Source organism: Triticum aestivum, chromosome 4B (genome assembly GCF_018294505.1).
Source record: "Triticum aestivum cultivar Chinese Spring chromosome 4B, IWGSC CS RefSeq v2.1, whole genome shotgun sequence".
Lineage (NCBI taxonomy): Eukaryota > Viridiplantae > Streptophyta > Magnoliopsida > Poales > Poaceae > Triticum > Triticum aestivum.
In genome coordinates, this window is record NC_057804.1 from 436,127,987 (window position 1) to 436,145,300 (window position 17,314).

Sequence of the window (17,314 nt, forward strand, 5' to 3'; positions counted from 1 at the left end):
CGTCCAAAAAAGATTAGCTTGGTGAAGCCGAAGTATGCTTCCACAATTGCCTGGTGAATCTGCGCCGACTGTTGAAGGTTGTCTCGTTTTCTATCTACTCCCTCCGTTCCTAAATATAAGTCTTTGTAGAGATTTCATTGGATGGACTATATACGGAACAAAATGAATGAATCCACACTTAAAATGCATCTATATACATTCGTATGTAGTTTATAGTGGAATCTCTATAAAGACTTATATTTAGGAACGGAGGGAGTAGTTCTCTTTCCATTTGTATACGACAGCCATGGAGCCCAGCCTAGTCTCCGAAGTGCCAAATGGTGTATGAGAAATTCCTCCGTGGATTCGCATGTGCGAAGAAAAATCGCACTCATGCTTTGGAACCCGGGGAAATCTCCCCCAGCTACCAAACATAGCCCACTCGTCTATACGCGCTTCGAATCGATGGTATCCAACCGAACGAGAGGTTTCAATCGCAGAAAGGGAAAGCCAGAGATCAAGATGATTACACAAAACAGGAACAGATCTATGGAAACCTTGAACTCTGGAAACAGTCAGTACGATCATTATGTTTGTGGAGCTAAGACAAGACAAGCTCTGGCAACGCCGGCAACCTGCACCGAAAACTAATCTATTGCAAGCAAATATTTCAGCGTGTGATACTCAAACGTCACGTTGACAGCCGACAGGAGCTTACAGTTGATCAGGGTGCATCAACCGACAAACCCTCTGGGCTTCTGAATGCACATGTTTTTGGAAACTGATGCGAACTTCAAATATGAACCAACAAAACTACACATAAAAGTCTTGTCTGCCAATACAAACTTCAGATATGAAAACCAAGAAAAACAACACGTAAACAGGATGCACAAGCGCAGCATCATGCACATGAAAGGCACCTGATAAATAGAAACAAGATTTTAAGATCTGTTCTCATAGATAACCAGGCCAGCAAACATATCCACCACTACATAGAACATCTGATAATACTCAAGTGAAACATAACGCGTAACAAAAAATGGTAAATATGTATGCATGCTATACCACAATAAAATTGACCACAGCTGCCACCGTGCAATATATTAGCTAATTAGAAATAGCTTATAGCAGACCTGTGTCACATGAATCCTCAATTAGTAGACACCTTCCTGTTTGGCTCAAAGACATTCCTGATCAAAGATTCCTTAATGGACAGTAGCTCAGGGAACTCGGACTTCAGCTTTGACGCGTCCATTTCGTTGTTGCTTCTTGGTGCAACTATAACCTTGGCCTGCTCTTCGAGCGTGAAGTTGGTCCACTTGAAGTCCGGGTTTATGTATTCCTTGTACATCTCCAGAATCTCGTTGTGACTGACAACCCCTGGGTTGGTGAAATTCCATATGCCCCTACAATCCCGCTTCGCCATCTCAACAGAGATAGGCAACAATTCATCCAAAATTGTCATACTGTTCGGAATGTTCACCACCTTGTCATAGCGGGCTATTTTTGTGATGAAGTTACGAGGATTGCTCAGGTCTGATGATATGGGCATCCTGACTCTAAGAGTACAGACATTATCATAGTCCTTCAATAACTCTTCCACCTGCATTTGTATGTACGAACAAATGAGTTTGTTTCCATGAGAAGCAAAAGGATATGTGTTACACATCATAAACAAAATATTTGAACTTACCATGGCTTTGGTTTTGGAATAAAATGAACCTACAAAGTTGGGCGTGTCCTCCTCTTTAAAACCAATTCCAGACCCTTCAGGGTGTTCAGCATTATACTCAAATATGCAACCTGTAGCATAATTAATCATGAGCAACCCCTGCTCACGACAAACATCAGCAAGATTCAAGGTGCCTACAACATTGGTGCGGATAGTGTCCTGTTTGTGGGTCTCACACCAGTCAACATTTGGCCTTCCAGTGACACCAGCAGCATTGAAAACATGAGTCGGCTTCACATTTCTAATGTCCTGCAAGAGCTGAGAGCGCTCTTGCAGGCGCCCTTTACCATATTCATAAGGTATGCCTTGCTTCTCACATATCTTCCCAAGTAGGCCACCAATCCATCCAGTCTTGCCATATATTAAGAACTTGTAGGTGGCCTTTTGAGGGACACTGCTGGTACTCTTGGATGTGGCTGCAGCAGGTACTGTACTGCATTCCTTGGCTTCAGCTGGAGAAGAAGCAAGAGATTTGATTTCCTCAGTCCAGTTATGCCTTTCAACTCCAGGCGTCATCAACATCCTTGGATGAGGGAGCAATGCACCGGCAACATCTCCCCAGTAATCAGGATTGCTGGTGTACCATTCAATTGTTTTCTTCAAACCCTCTTCCCATGTCGTGCGCTCTGCCCATCCTAACTTCTTCAGTTTCTGATCATCCAGGAAGTACCTCTGGTCATTGAAGGGCCTGTTCTCGACAAACCTGATGACCTTTTCGGTGTCCAAGCCAAATAGCTTGCATATGTCACTGGCCACATCAATTACCCTCCTCTCCTTCACAGTACCAATATTATACACATGTCCAACCTCTCCTTTGTGAAGAACTACCTCAAAAGCTTCAGCAACATCCTCACAGTACAGGTAGCTCCTGACATTAGAGCCATCACCATGAATTGGAAGGGGCAAGCCTTTCATGGCCAAAAGGATAAATTTTGGGATGAGCTTCTCAGGGAACTGATTTGGTCCATACACATTGTTGCCTCGGGTTGTAATCACAGGAAGACCATAAGACCTCCCATAAGCCATCACAAGCATTTCAGCCCCAGCTTTGGTAGCTGAATATGGATTTGTCGGAAGCAACTGTGAGGCCTCATGGTTACCAACCACAGCATCCTCATCAGTTTCTCCATACACCTCATCAGTACTGACGTGGATAAATCTTCTGATCTGGCCAGTAACCTTGCACGCCTCAAGGAGAACATGGGTGCCATATATGTTGTTCTTTGTAAACTCAAAGGAATTGCCGAACGAATTATCCACATGAGTCTGGGCAGCAAAGTGCATGATGGTGTCAATCGACTCAGTGATGAGAAGATAGTTCACCAGATCAGCACTTGCGATGTCGCCCTTGACAAACTTGAAATTTGGCGATGGCCGGGAGGGGTTGAGATTTTTCAGGTTGGAGCAGTAGTCAATCTTGTCGAGGACGACAATCTTGTAGTGAGGATAGCTCCTAATTAGACGGTTCGCCACATGAGATGCAATGAAACCCGCAGCACCAGTTATGAGGATGTTCTTGGGCTCATAGGTCGCCATCTTGGCCTGCAATAATATCCAAACTTGCTAGTGTTATTAATGTATCCAGCAGTAATTATTCTTACAAACTTATCATCGAAGTTACTGGGCAAACAAGGCAACTCCTACTAAAACTAAAAGCAGATATACTCCAACTATGAAGGAAGAATAGAGGAAACATTATTAACTCCACAGCCATCAGCAGGCTATGCAGTAGTAGTAACACAGTAGAGAACCGACTAAACTGACACCATAGCCATCAGCAGGCATAGAAGAACATCCACCGCACTAGAATATCCTGACAAATGCAATTTTCACCAGGCGGCCATCATCGCGATCCCCAGGTCCAGCAGTGACAAACCAATACACGCAACGTGAAACCACAACCGAATTCTTCGCCGCGGCGAACAACACGCGCGGGAATGGTACACTCGGCAACTGAAACCCCACCGGAATTCCAGGCGAGGACACGGATCTAGGAGCAGCCAGCGGGGAAGGGGACTCACCGGGTAGATCGCGCAGGCGGCGAGGGCGCACCGCGAGCGCGTGGAGGAGATCTGGCGCGCGGCGACGGCGACGGCGACGCCGCCTTGGAGATCGGGAGGGGTCGAAGGAGAATCTTCGCGGAGGGGGAGGAGGGAGCAGCGAGCACTCAACTGCACGGCGCCGACGAGTACGGGCGGATGGGGGGCTTAAAAGGGAGTGGGGCGGAGGGAGGATCCTGACCGTTTCGCCGCGTGGTCCGCGCGTCCCATCCTCGTTTTCGTTCTGGTCCAGCACAGCAGTAGCACACGCTCTTCCAGACGAGACTTGTCCTGCGACCAGGCTACCATGGTGACTTAAAAAAAAACTTTCAATCCATTCATCTTAAATCATATTAGTACAACGAACATTGAAAACAATAAAAATTACATCCAAATTTATAGACCACCCAGCGACGACTGCAAGCACTGAAGCGCGTCGAAGGCGTGCCACTGTCATCACCCCTTCCTCGTTGAAGCCGGTCAAGACTTATTTGAGTAGACAGTTGTAAAGTCGTCGTGCTAAGATGCCATGGGATCAGCACCAGAACAGCAACCTCCCCCAATGAAGAAACACTTAACTCAGAAGGATCAACCTGGAGACACATGAACATAGACGAAAAGAAGACCTGACCTGAGTAGATCCACCAAAGACAAGCACTGACAGAGTCCTTTGAGATCCGCCGAAGGCATACCTCCACACACCCTCCAACGATGCTAGCACCACCGAGACGGGGCCTAGACGGGAGAACATTATTCCATCTTCAAGGAGCCATCAATATGCTCATTTTTAGATTCTAGGATCTCTATCGTATGTTTTCTTTAGTTTGGTACAATTTTCATTTTCTCGTTAGTATTTGTTTATAGACTGAATAGGTGCCTACGACATAGAATAGTGATAAAAACATTACCAAAGGCTCATTTACCGAAAATCAAAATCATGCAGACATGAAAAGAAAAACGAATTTCTATCAAATCAAACAAATTTCTACCCAAGGCTCATTTCCGTGATTTGAACCCCCATCCTCCTTCAAACCATAATAGAACTCAAAGAAATATCTAAAAAGGAGTCGTCCCGCCGGCTAGGGCTGACATCCACCGTGCTCCCATGGCCCTAAGAGCACCGGGGACGAGGCAAACCAGAGGCCGCGGCGGCGGGAGGCAAGAACCCTAAGCTTTTTGAGAGGAGGAGGCGGCTACGTATGGAGGAGAGAGGGCAATATGATACCGTCGTTAACCTTAACGACAACTACTGTGGTGACTTCGACATGAATCCAATTTGAAAATACTCCTTCCGGTCCTTTTACTCCGCATATATGATTTATCCGAAATCAAACTGTAAAGTTATGAATAAATATCAACATGTACGACACTAAAGTAATACAATACGAAAATTAAATTGATCACGCATCTAATGATATTGATTTTGTATTGTGAATGTTGATATTTTTCTATAAAGTTTGTCAAATTGCATGAAGTTTGACTTCACACAAATCTTATATGCGGAGTAAGTATTTCACAAATTGAGCATTTTTCATGACGTATCAAGGCTGAAGCATCATCCTAGATAGCATGGCGTCTTTGTCTGGAGTGTCATGTTAGACAGCACGAGGCCCTCGGTAAATGTATTTGTTGCGCCATCAAGCATGGCACCCAGGCCAGGGCACCATTTTATCTAGCATCGTGCCCTAGCCTGGGGTGACATGCAAAAAGGATAGTTTGTGAAAAATATCATATCAAATTCATTTTGAGCTGAAGTTTTAGTGAAGGTTCAAATATGTCCATTTTCACACTACCATGCTAAGAGGTCATCTCTAGTGCGGCTCACCAAATCGTCCTTGAATGTTTAGATTGGATGGTTCAATCACTCATATCACAAGGGCGCGCTCTCACGGTGGAGCAACTAAGCTCGAACTCAAACTATCTAAGCCCTCCAACGCGGCTCGCCAAATCAAATTGGATCGACTCGAACGTCCGAAATTCCGGCCCCAAATCGGGGAGCTCTTCCATATTCGGGTGTTCACCACATCAAACTTTGACACCCCAGACCCACACAAAATGGCATCTAGAGCCCGTGCATTTTAACAACCCCCACTATTCCGCACCAAAATCCATTCTCTCCGCGTCAAACATCGCCGCTCCCGCCCGTTTTGCTGTCCACCGTGATGGATCTATCAAGGCCCAACACGTGGTTTGTCGTCCCGCTGGCCTCAGAGCCTGTCCACCACACGCCCGCTTCGGTGAATCCGGAGACTCTCAAACGAAAAGAGTGGCGCGTGAATTAGAGGGCGAAGAGAAGGCACATGTAGCCCCTCATGTCGAAGCTCCTCCTCCACAAGGTCACGCCGTGCAGGTGCCACTCAGGAAATCGCGCCCCTGCTCGCCTAGTACAAGGCATCGTACTACTTCATTGCTGAGTAGTACGGTCAGCCTGACATGCAATAGTCGCCGCATCACTCTACCGCCTCCTTCACCTCCATGCACCCTCCACCATACATCGTTAACCTCAATAGCGACTACGTGTTCATCCAGTCATGGTTTCCGTCTGAGGAGCCCTAGTGCGGTGATGCCCGATCACTGTTTGGCGGAATGCCTTCCCCAAGCTTGAGGGCGGCGGGTGACAAGGCGATATTGAACATGATCCACAATGGTGGCAAGCCAAGAAGACGGACAAGTCGATGACCATTACTCATCACAACCAGAGCAAGAGACACTGACAGACACCTAGTTGCCCCTGATGCCCGATGCAGACGCAAAGAAGAAGGGGGGTTTGGCATACCCAAACAAGGACAATGAAATGTTGTGTTTGGTGTGGTTGGGAACAAGTGTTGATCTGTTTCAATGTACGGAGTGAAAGGGCTCGGCATTTTGGCAAAGTGTGCATGATTGATTCATAAGAAAATACATTGATATCCCTACGACAAGGAAGTAATTAATAATCGCAATTTGCAGTCTATAAACCATAGATGGTACACCATTCAAGAGGTCTTCAACAAGTATTGTGGTCCGTATGCTCAAACATAAAACCGATGGCCAAGTGGTGTGTCACTTCTCGAGCTCGTAAGTTTGCTTCGCGTTGCTCTATGTGTTGGTAATTTGATTGATTTTTTCTACGTTGCAACTTATTGACCGTGTCATTGTCTTTCTTTGCTGGCCCGGACGCGTTGTGCCACAAGAGTGAGGACAAGCCATTCATGATGATGCATTTTTATTAAAAGTTGAATGCGCAAAGTAATCGGAGCACATTATCAATTCCGTTAAGACCGTCATGTTGGGAAACGTAGTAGAAAACAAAGAAATTTTTGCCCTATAATCAACCAGGAACACTATGAAGATGCAATAATGGTTTGGATCAGATCGATACCAACTCCGAGTTGCAGCGGAAGGAGACAAGTCAGTGTACATCATACTTGAAGTCCCTCAAACCGTCGATCAACGATCCCTTGAACCATCCACGAACGATCCTCGAACGGAAGACCGAACGCATGGCCTTTCCACAGTTTGCAAGCATATGGTCTTTGCTATCTGGCAGCATTTCACCGTCTAGAGCTAATCATTGCCAGAGAATTAAAGGGAGGAGATTAAAACCACACCTAGCTTCTAATTATGAGGATTAGAGTATCTAGATCTAGATCTAATTGGATCAACTAGAAGTAGAACTAGAGAACTAGATAAGGCTCCAAAAACTTGTATATACAAAAGTGCCAAAACCTCTAGTATATATAGGTTGGAGGAGGGGGAGGGGGCACCACACAAGGGGGGAAAGCCCCCTTGGCCTCCCCCTTCCTTCTACAAGGGGGAAGGGGGCGCCACCCTATTGGGCCCAAGTGGCCCAATATGCTTTCCACCACTTGGCATTTTAAGGCCATTGATATTTAAATAAGCATAGAAGCGTCCTAGTCACTATTAGAGCCTTTTAATAATAATTTACTATCACCGGAAACTATTTCCACTATATATTATTTATCAATATTACCCGGTAAACCTCAAAACCGTTCCAGTGAACCTGGAATGCGTCATGTTCCTCTTGAGACTATTTCAAAATTTAATGAAACTATTTCATAAATACTTCCTCATTAACCCTGTCCTACTAATACTTAGCATATCGTGATTACCTTAAGCTTATGACCCTATAGATTTGGTAAATCATAGACATGAGCAAAAGCCCCTTTCGTTCAATGACCGACATCGAAACCGTGGACGTCCATAGCAATCTATATGAGTACACGAGTAGCATTTGAGTGGACCTTTGGTTATCATGTGTTATTCCCTTTCCTTCGTGATACTTTACAAAACCCCAGGTGAGATATGCCGTGTGACGCCCCCGATTCAATCGTACACTAATCATACACGCAAATGTGTACGATCAAGATCAGGGACTCACAGGAAGATATCACAACACAACTCTATACACAAATAAAATAATACAAGCTTTATATTACAAAGCCAAGGGCCTCGAGGGCTCGAATACAGAAGCTCGAAACACAAGAGTTAGTGGAAGCAACAATATCTGAGTACAAACATAAGTTAAACAAGGATGCCTTAAGAAGGCTAGCACAAACATCAACGATCGAAGAGGCAAGCCTCCTGCCTGGGACCTCCTAACTACTCCTGGTCTTTGGCGGCCTCCATGTAGTAGTATCCATCGCTGGTGGCATCTGGCTCTAGGGATCCACCATCTGGTTGCAACAACCAGAAAGAAGAAAGAAGGGGGAAAGGGGTAGCAAAGCAACCGTGAGTACTCATCCAAAGTACTCACAAGCATCAGATCTATACTAAGTATGCATTGGTATCAAATGGAAGGGCTGTATCTCTGGACTAAACTGCAGAATGCCAGAATAGAGGGGAAAGCCTAGCCTATCAAAGACTGGCATCTTCAAGTAGCTCCAAGCATCTTGCAGCATGTAGAAGAGTAAAGAATAGCAGTTTATATTTAACAAGCATGTCGTAGCATTAATGCCCAGAGATCCTTCCTCGACTCCCTACAAGAAAGCAATCCCGGAGCCACATATCCATCACATGTCTCAAGTAACCAGTTCTAGTTGTAATAGATTAGGATACAAGTCTGAACGTCCATTACCGTGGACACGGTATTCGAATATATAACTTCCCTGCAGGGGTACACCACGTTACCCAACATGCTTGATTACTCTGGCCGGACTAGAGATGGCAATGGGTACCCATTGCCCACGTACCCTGCGGGTAAAAACCCTATTAGAGTAAGGGTATGCGACAAAAAGTTACCCATGTGTATACAAATACGAAAATCTGAAACCCATCGGGTAGAGCGGGCATGGGTATGAGATCGTATAACCCATACCCACATACCCATGTACCCATATAAAATCTATGTGAACTCAAAAATTATCTCCACAATCTACACTTTGTCATGAATTTGTGAACTATATGATGTTGTTTTGATGTGTTACTATCTACAAGAAGGTGATTTTTTACTAAATGTGTTCTTGTTTATAATGTGCTGTTGTTTATAAGTATGCGTTGTTGTAAATTATGATTATGTTGCTTTTTTATGACTATGAGTTGCTCAAGTTGATGCTTTGCAAACATGGGTTATTTTACCCACGGGTACCCGTCTACCCTGTCGGGTAACGGGTATGGGAAAAAATTATACCCGTTCACGGGTATGGGTAAGGGTGATGGGTAAGCTCGGGAGGGACGGGTAAGGGTATGGAGTGGCTCCACCCGTACCCAAACCCTGCGGGTGCCATCCCTAGGCCGGACACACCTTTCTAGGGTCAATGCCAGGCCTCGGAAGATCAACACGTCACAGTCCTACCTAGGCTCAACAGAGAGGTCCCCGCTGGTCTACATCCTAAGTGCCCCGGGGTCTTAGGCCCATCACCCGTTGAACTCCGGGTCATTGCGCACAGGGTGAATACCAGCGCCACCTCGGATGGTCGACGCGATCCGACCATGCCGCCATGCTGAACTGGATGTCTGACAAAGCTTCGGCTGATACTGCAACGTCGAGGCCCATGTCTATTCTCGCGTGGTGGTTAGTGCATAAAGGCCAGAGGCCAACTCAGAACAAATACCCAAACTTGTTAGTGCATTGGGGGCTCGCGGAGATGAGCAGAGACTCACGATAATGTGACCCCGTCGCCCTGTCTCATGGACTTACAACAAGGGCCCAGAATGCCTGGCCGTGCCATGTAGAAAACTCGCGGGTGCTCAACGGGCCCGCCTGACTTTCACATCAACTCGCGGGTACCCCTCAGGGCCGACCCGACTTCAACAATGGTCTCAAGTAAAGTCAAGGTAACCGTGTGTCCAAACATCAAGGGGAAAACCCGAGGAATCACCCTCGGAGAATTCCACTCGATGTAATCATCAAGGTGAACGTAAGAGGAACCACCCTCGAGGTTCATGTTGGGGAACGTTGCAGAAAATAAAAAATTTCTATGCATCACCAAGATCAATCTATGGAGTCATCTAGCAACGAGAGAGAGGAGTGCATCTACATACCCTTGTATATCACGAGCGGAAGCGTTCAAGAGAACGGGGTTGATGGAGTCGTACTCGTCGTGATCCAAATCACCGATGATCCTAGCGCAGAACAGATGGCACCTCCGCGTTCAACACACGTACGATTGGGGAAGACGTCTCCTCCTTCTTGATCCATCAAGGGGGAAGGAGAGGTTGATGGAGATCCAGCAGCATGACGGCGTGGTGGTGGAAGCAGCGGGATTCCAGCAGGGCTTCGCCAAGCGCTACTAGAGGAGGAAGAGGTGTCACGGGAGGGAGAGGGAGGCACCAGGGCTTAGGGTGTGCAGCCCTCCCTCCCCCCTCTTTATATAGGGGCCCTGGGGGGCGCTGTCCCCCTAGAGATCCAATCTCAAGGGGGGGCAGCGGCCAAGGGGGGGGGAACTTGCCCCCCAAGTCAGGTGGGGCGCCCCCCACCCCCAGGGTTTCCAACCCTAGGCGCAGGGGGAGGCCCAAGGGGGGCGCACCAGCCCACCAGGGGCTGGTTCCCTTCCCACTTCAGCCCATGGGGCCCTCCGAGATAGGTGGCCCCACCTGGTGGACCCCCGGGACCCTTCCGGTGGTCCTGGTACAATACCGGTGACCCCCGAAACTTCCCCGGTGGCCGAAACTGGACTTCCTATATACAGATCTTTACCTCCGGACCATTTCGGAACTCCTCGTGACGTCCGGGATCTCATCCAGGACTCCGAACAACTTTCGGGTTACCGCATACTAATATCTCTACAACCCTAGCGTCACTGAACCTTAAGTGTGTAGACCGTCGGGAATCACGCAAACATGACCGAGACAGCTCTCCGGCCAATAACCAACAGCGGGATCTGGATACCCATGTTGGCTCCCACATGTTCCATGATGATCTCATCGAATGAACCACGATGTAGAGGATTCAAGTAATCCCGTATACAATTCCCTTTGTCAATCGGTACGTTACTTGCCTGAGATTTGATCGTCGGTATCCCAATACCTCGTTCAATCTCGTTATCGGCAAGTCACTTTACTCGTACCGTAATGCATGATCCCGTGATCAACTACTTGGTCACATTGATCTCATTATGATGATGTATTACCGAGTGGGCCCAGAGATACCTCTCCGTCATACGGAGTGACAAATCCCAGTCTCGATCCGTGTTAACCCAACAAACACTTTCGGAGATACCTGTAGTATACCTTTATAGCCACCCAGTTACATTGTGACGTTTGGTACACCCAAAGCACTCTTACGGTATCCGGGAGTTACAAGATCTCATGGTCTAAGGAAATGATACTTGACATTAGAAAAGCTCTAGCAAACGAACTATACGATCTTGTGCTATGCTCAGGATTGGGTCTTGTCCATCACATCATTCTCCCAATGATGTGATCCCGTTATCAATGACATCCGATGTCCATGGTTAGGAAACTGTAACCATCAATTGATCAACGAGCTAGTCAACTAGAGGCTCACTAGGGACATGTTGTGGTCTATGTATTCACACATGTATTACGATTTCCGGATAACACAATTATAGCATGAACAATAGACAATTGTCATGAACAAGGAAATATAATAATAACCATTTTATTATTGCCTCTAGGGCATATTTCCAACAGTCTCCCACTTGCACTAGAGTCAATAATCTAGTTACATTGTGATGAATTTAACACCCATAGAGTTCTGGTGTTGATCATGTTTTGCTCGCGGAAGAGGTTTAGTCAACGGATCTGCGACATTCAGATCCGTATGCACTTTGCAAATATCTATGTCTCCATCTTGAACATTTTCACGAATGGAGTTGAAGCGACGCTTGATGTGCCTGGTCTTCTTGTGAAACCTGGGCTCCTTGGCAAGGGCAATGGCTCCAGTGTTGTCACAGAAGAGAGTCATCGGCCCCGACGCATTGGGAATAACTCCTAGGTCGGTAATGAACTCCTTCATCCAGATTGCTTCATGTGCTGCCTCCGAGGCTGCCATGTACTCTGCTTAACATGTAGATCCTGCCACGATGCTTTGCTTGCAACTGCACCAGCTTACTGCCCCACCATTCAAAATATACACATATCCGGTTTGTGATTTAGAGTCATCCAGATCTGTGTCGAAGCTAGTATCGACGTAACCCTTTACGACGAGCTCTTCGTCATCTCCATAAACGAGAAACATATCCTTAGTCCTTTTCAGGTACTTCAGGATATTCTTGACCGCTGTCCAGTGTTCCAGGCCGGGATTACTTTGGTACCTTCCTACCAAACTTACGACAAGGTTTACATCAGGACTGGTGCATAGCATGGCATACATAATAGACCCTATGGCCGAGGCATAGGGGATGACACTCATCTTTTCTTTATCTTCTGCCGTGGTCGGGCATTGAGCCGAGCTCAATTTCACACCTTGCAACACAGGCAAGAACCCCTTCTTGGACTGATCCATATTAAACTTCTTCAATATCTTATTAAGGTATGTGCTTTGTGAAAGACCTATGAGGCGTCTCGATCTAGCTCTATAGATCTTGATGCCTAATATATAAGCAGCTTCTCCAAGGTCCTTCATTGAAAAACACTTATTCAAGTAGGCCTTTATGCTGTCCAAAAGTTCTATATCATTTCCCATCAAAAGTATGTCATCCACATATAATATGAGAAATGCTACAGAGCTCCCACTCACTTTCTTGTAAACACAGGCTTCTCCATAAGTCTGCATAAACCCAAACGCTTTGATCATCTCATCAAAGCGAATGTTCCAACTCCGAGATGCTTGCACCAGCCCATAGATGGATCGCTGGAGCATGCATACCTTGTTAGCATTCTTAGGATCGACAAAACCTTCCGGCTGCATCATATACAATTCTTCCTTAAGATAGCCGTTAAGGAATGCCGTTTTGACGTCCATTTGCCATATCTCATAATCATAGTATGCGGCAATTGCTAACATGATTCGGACGGACTTCAGCTTCGCTATGGGAGAGAAAGTCTCATCGTAGTCAACCCCTTGAACTTGTCGATAACCCTTAGTGACAAGTCGAGCCTTATAGATGGTAACATTACCATCCGCGTCCGTCTTCTTTTGGAAGATCCATTTATTTTCTATCGCTCGCCGATCATCGGGCAAGTCTGTCAAAGTCCATACTTTGTTTTCATACATGGATCCTATCTTGGATTGCATGGCTTCAAGCCATTTGTTGGAATCTGGGCCCGCCATCGCTTCTTCATAGTTTGAAGGTTCACCATTGTCTAACAACATGATTTCCAGGACAGGGTTGCCATACCACTCTGGTGTGGAACGTGTCCTTGTGGACCTACGAAGTTCAGTAGTAACTTGATCCAAAGTACCTTGATCATCATCATTAACTTCCTCTCCAGTCGGTGCAGGCACCACAAGAACATCTTCTTGAGCTGCGCTACTTACCGGTTCAAGAGGTAGTACTTCATCAAGTTCCACTTTCCTCCCACTTACTTCTTTCGAGAGAAACTCTTTCTCCAGAAAGGACCCGTTCTTGGCAACAAAGATCTTGCCTTCGGATCTGAGGTAGAAGGTATACCCAATGGTTTCCTTAGGGTATCCTATGAAGACGCATTTTTCCAACTTGGGTTCGAGCTTTTCAGGTTGAAGTTTCTTGACATAAGCATCGCATCCCCAAACTTTTAGAAATGACAGCTTAGGTTTCTTTCCAAACCATAATTCATACGGTGTCATCTCAACGGATTTAGACGGTGCCCTATTTAAAGTGAATGTAGCTGTCTCTAAAGTGTATCCCCAAAATGATAGCGGTAAATCGGTGAGTGACATCATAGATCGCACCATATCCAATAGAGTGTGATTATGACGTTCGGACACACCGTTACACTGAGGTGTTCCAGGCGGCGTGAGTTGTGAAACGATTCCACATTTCCTTAAGTGCGTACCAAATTCGTGACTTAAATATTCTCTCCCACGATCTGATCGTAAGAACTTTATCTTTCGGTCACGTTGATTCTCTACCTCACTCTGAAATTCCTTGAACTTTTCAAAGGTCTCAGACTTGTGTTTCATCAAGTATACATACCCATATCTACTTAAGTCGTCAGTGAGAGTGAGAACATAATGATAGCCTCCTCGAGACTCAACGCTCATTGGACCGCACACATCAGTATGTATGATTTCCAACAAGTTGGTTGCTCGCTCCATTGTTCCGGAGAACGGAGTCTTGGTCATTTTGCCCATGAGGCATGGTTCGCATGTGTCAAATGATTCATAATCAAGAGACTCCAAAAGTCCATCAGCATGGAGCTTCTTCATGCGTTTGACACCAATGTGACCAAGGCGGCAGTGCCACAAGTATGTGGGACTATCGTTATCAACCTTACATCTTTTGGTATTCACACTATGAATATGTGTAACATCATGTTCGAGATTCATTAAGAATAAACCATTGACCAGCGGGGCATGACCATAAAACATATCTCTCATATAAATAGAACAACCATTATTCTCGGATTTAAATGAGTAGCCATCTCATATTAAACGAGATCCAGATACAATGTTCATGCTCAAAGCTGGCACTAAATAACAATTATTGAGGTTTAAAACTAATCCCGTAGGTAAATGTAGAGGTAGCATGCCGACGATGATCACATCGACCTTGGAACCATTCCCGACGCGCATCGTCACCTCGTCCTTCACCAGTCTCAGCTTATTCCGCAGCTCCTGTTTTGAGTTACAAATATGAGCAACCGCACCAGTATCAAATACCTAGGAGCTACTACGAGTACTGGTAAGGTACACATCAATAACATGTATATCACATATACCTTTGGTGTTGCCGGCCTTCTTGTCCGCTAAGTACTTGGGGCAGTTCCGCTTCCAGTGATCGTTCCCCTTGCAATAAAAGCACCCAGTCTCAGGTTTGGGTCCGTGCTTTGGCTTCTTCCCGGCAATTGGCTTACCGGGCACGACAGCTCCCTTGGCGTCCTTCTTGAAGTTCTTCTTACCCTTGCCTTTCTTGAAACTAGTGGTTTTATTGACCATCAACACTTGATGTTCCTTTTTGATTTCCACCTCCACTGATTTCAGCATTGAAAATACCTCAGGAATAGTTTTCACCATCCCCTGCATATTGTAGTTCATCACAAAGCTCTTGTATCTAGGTGGGAGCGACTGAAGGATTATGTCAATGACCGCCTCATCCGGGAGGTTAATGTCCAGCTGGGACAAGCAGTTGTGCAACCCAGACATTTTGAGTATGTGCTCGCTGACAGAACTATTTTCCTCCATCTTACAACTGTAGAACTTGTCGGAGACTTCATATCTCTCCACCCGGGCGTGAGCTTGGAAAACCATTTTCAGCTCTTGGAACATCTCATATGCTCCGTGCTGCTCAAAACGCTTTTGGAGCCCCGGTTCTAAGCTGTAAAGCATGCCGCACTGAACCAGGGAGTAATCATCACTACGCGACTGCCAAGCATTCATAACGTCTTGGTTCGCTGGGGCAGGTGCATCACCTAGCGGTGCTTCTAGGACATATGCTTTCTTGGCAGCTATGAGGATGATCCTCAAGTTTCGGACCCAGTCCGTATAGTTGCTACCATCGTCTTTCAGCTTGGTTTTCTCTAGGAACGCGTTGAAGTTGAGGTTGACATGAGCGTTGGCCATTTGATCTACAAGACATTTTGCAAAAGTTTTTAGACTAAGTTCATGATAATTAAGTTCATCTAATCAAATTATTTAATGAACTCCCACTCAGATAGACATCCCTCTAGTCATATAAGTAATACATGATCCAAGTCAACTAGGCCGTGTCCGATCATCACGTGAGACGGACTAGTAATCATCGGTGAACATCTTCATGTTGATCGTATCTTCTATACGACTCATGTTCGACCTTTCGGTCTCTTGTGTTTCGAGGCCATGTCTGTACATGCTAGGCTCATCAAGTCAACCTAAGTGTTTTGCATGTGTAAATCTGTCTTACACCCGTTGTATGTGAACGTTAGAATCTATCACACCCGATCATCATGTGGTGCTTCGAAACAACGAACTTTCGCAACGGCGCACAGTTAAGGGGAACACGTTCTTGAAATTATTATGAGGGATCATCTTATTTACTACCGTCGTTCTAAGCAAATAAGATGCAAAAACATGATAAACATCACATGCAATCAAATAGTGACATGATATGGCCAATATCATTTTGCTCCTTATGATCTCCATCTTTGGGGCGCCATGATCATCATCGTCACCGGCATGACACCATGATCTCCATCATTGTGTCTTCATGAAGTTGCCACGCCAACGATTACTTCTACTACTATGGCTAACAGTTTAGCAATAAAGTAAAGTAATTACATGGCGTTGTTCAATGGCACGCAGGTCATACAATAATTAAGACAACTCCTATGGCTCCTACCGGTTGTCATACTCATCGACATGCAAGTCGTGATTCCTATTACAAGAACATGATCAATCTCATACATCACATATATATCATTCATCACATCCTTTTGGCCATATCACATCACAAGGCATAAACTGCAAAAACAAGTTAGACGTCCTCTAATTGTTGTTGCATGTTTTACGTGGCTGCAATAGGGTTCTAGCAAGAACGTTTCTTACCTACGCCAAACCACAACGTGATATGCCAATTTCTATTTACCCTTCATAAGGACCCTTTTCATCGAATCTGATCCGACTAAAGTGGGAGAGACAGACACCCGCTAGCCACCTTATGCAACTAGTGCATGTCAGCCGGTGGAACCTGTCTCACGTAAGCGTACGTGTAAGGTTGGTCTGGGCCGCTTCATCCCACGATGCCGCCGAAACAAGATAAGACTAGTAGTGGCAAGTAAATTGACAACATCTACGCCCATAACAAAATTGTGTTCTACTCGTGCATAGAAACTACGCATAGACCTAGCTCATGATGCCACTATTGGGGAACGTTGCAGAAAATAAAAAAATTCTACGCATCACCAAGATCAATCTATGGAGTCATCTAGCAACGAGAGAGAGGAGCGCATCTACATATCCTTGTAGATCGCGAGCGGAAGCATTCAAGAGAACGAGGTTGATGGAGTCGTACTTGTCGTGATCCAAATCACCAATGATCCTAGC

The 17,314-nt window shown here is 45.7% G+C and overlaps 1 protein-coding gene across 1 annotated transcript; it reads right to left on the reverse strand.

Moving 5' to 3' along the window:
• Positions 1-903: 903 nt before the first annotated feature.
• LOC123092576 (trifunctional UDP-glucose 4,6-dehydratase/UDP-4-keto-6-deoxy-D-glucose 3,5-epimerase/UDP-4-keto-L-rhamnose-reductase RHM1) lies at positions 904-3,989 on the reverse strand. The gene is made up of 3 exons (XM_044514376.1): positions 3,733-3,989; positions 1,673-3,253; positions 904-1,582 (listed from the first exon to the last, which is right to left on the reverse strand). The coding sequence occupies exons 2-3, from the start codon at positions 3,245-3,247 to the stop codon at positions 1,130-1,132; spliced, it is 2,028 nt and encodes a 675-aa protein (XP_044370311.1). The 5' UTR covers positions 3,248-3,253; positions 3,733-3,989; the 3' UTR covers positions 904-1,129.
• Positions 3,990-17,314: the final 13,325 nt, after the last annotated feature.

What these genes read in the sequence shown, in the direction of transcription:
- LOC123092576 (XM_044514376.1), bottom strand. Translation starts at nt 3,247, where the DNA reads ATGGCGACCTATGAGCCCAAGAACATCCTCATAACTGGTGCTGCGGGT. An exon ending in ATTCCAAAACCAAAGCCATG is followed by an intron (nt 1,583 to 1,672) that starts GTAAGTTCAAAT and finishes ATACAAATGCAG; the next exon opens with GTGGAAGAGTTATTGAAGGA.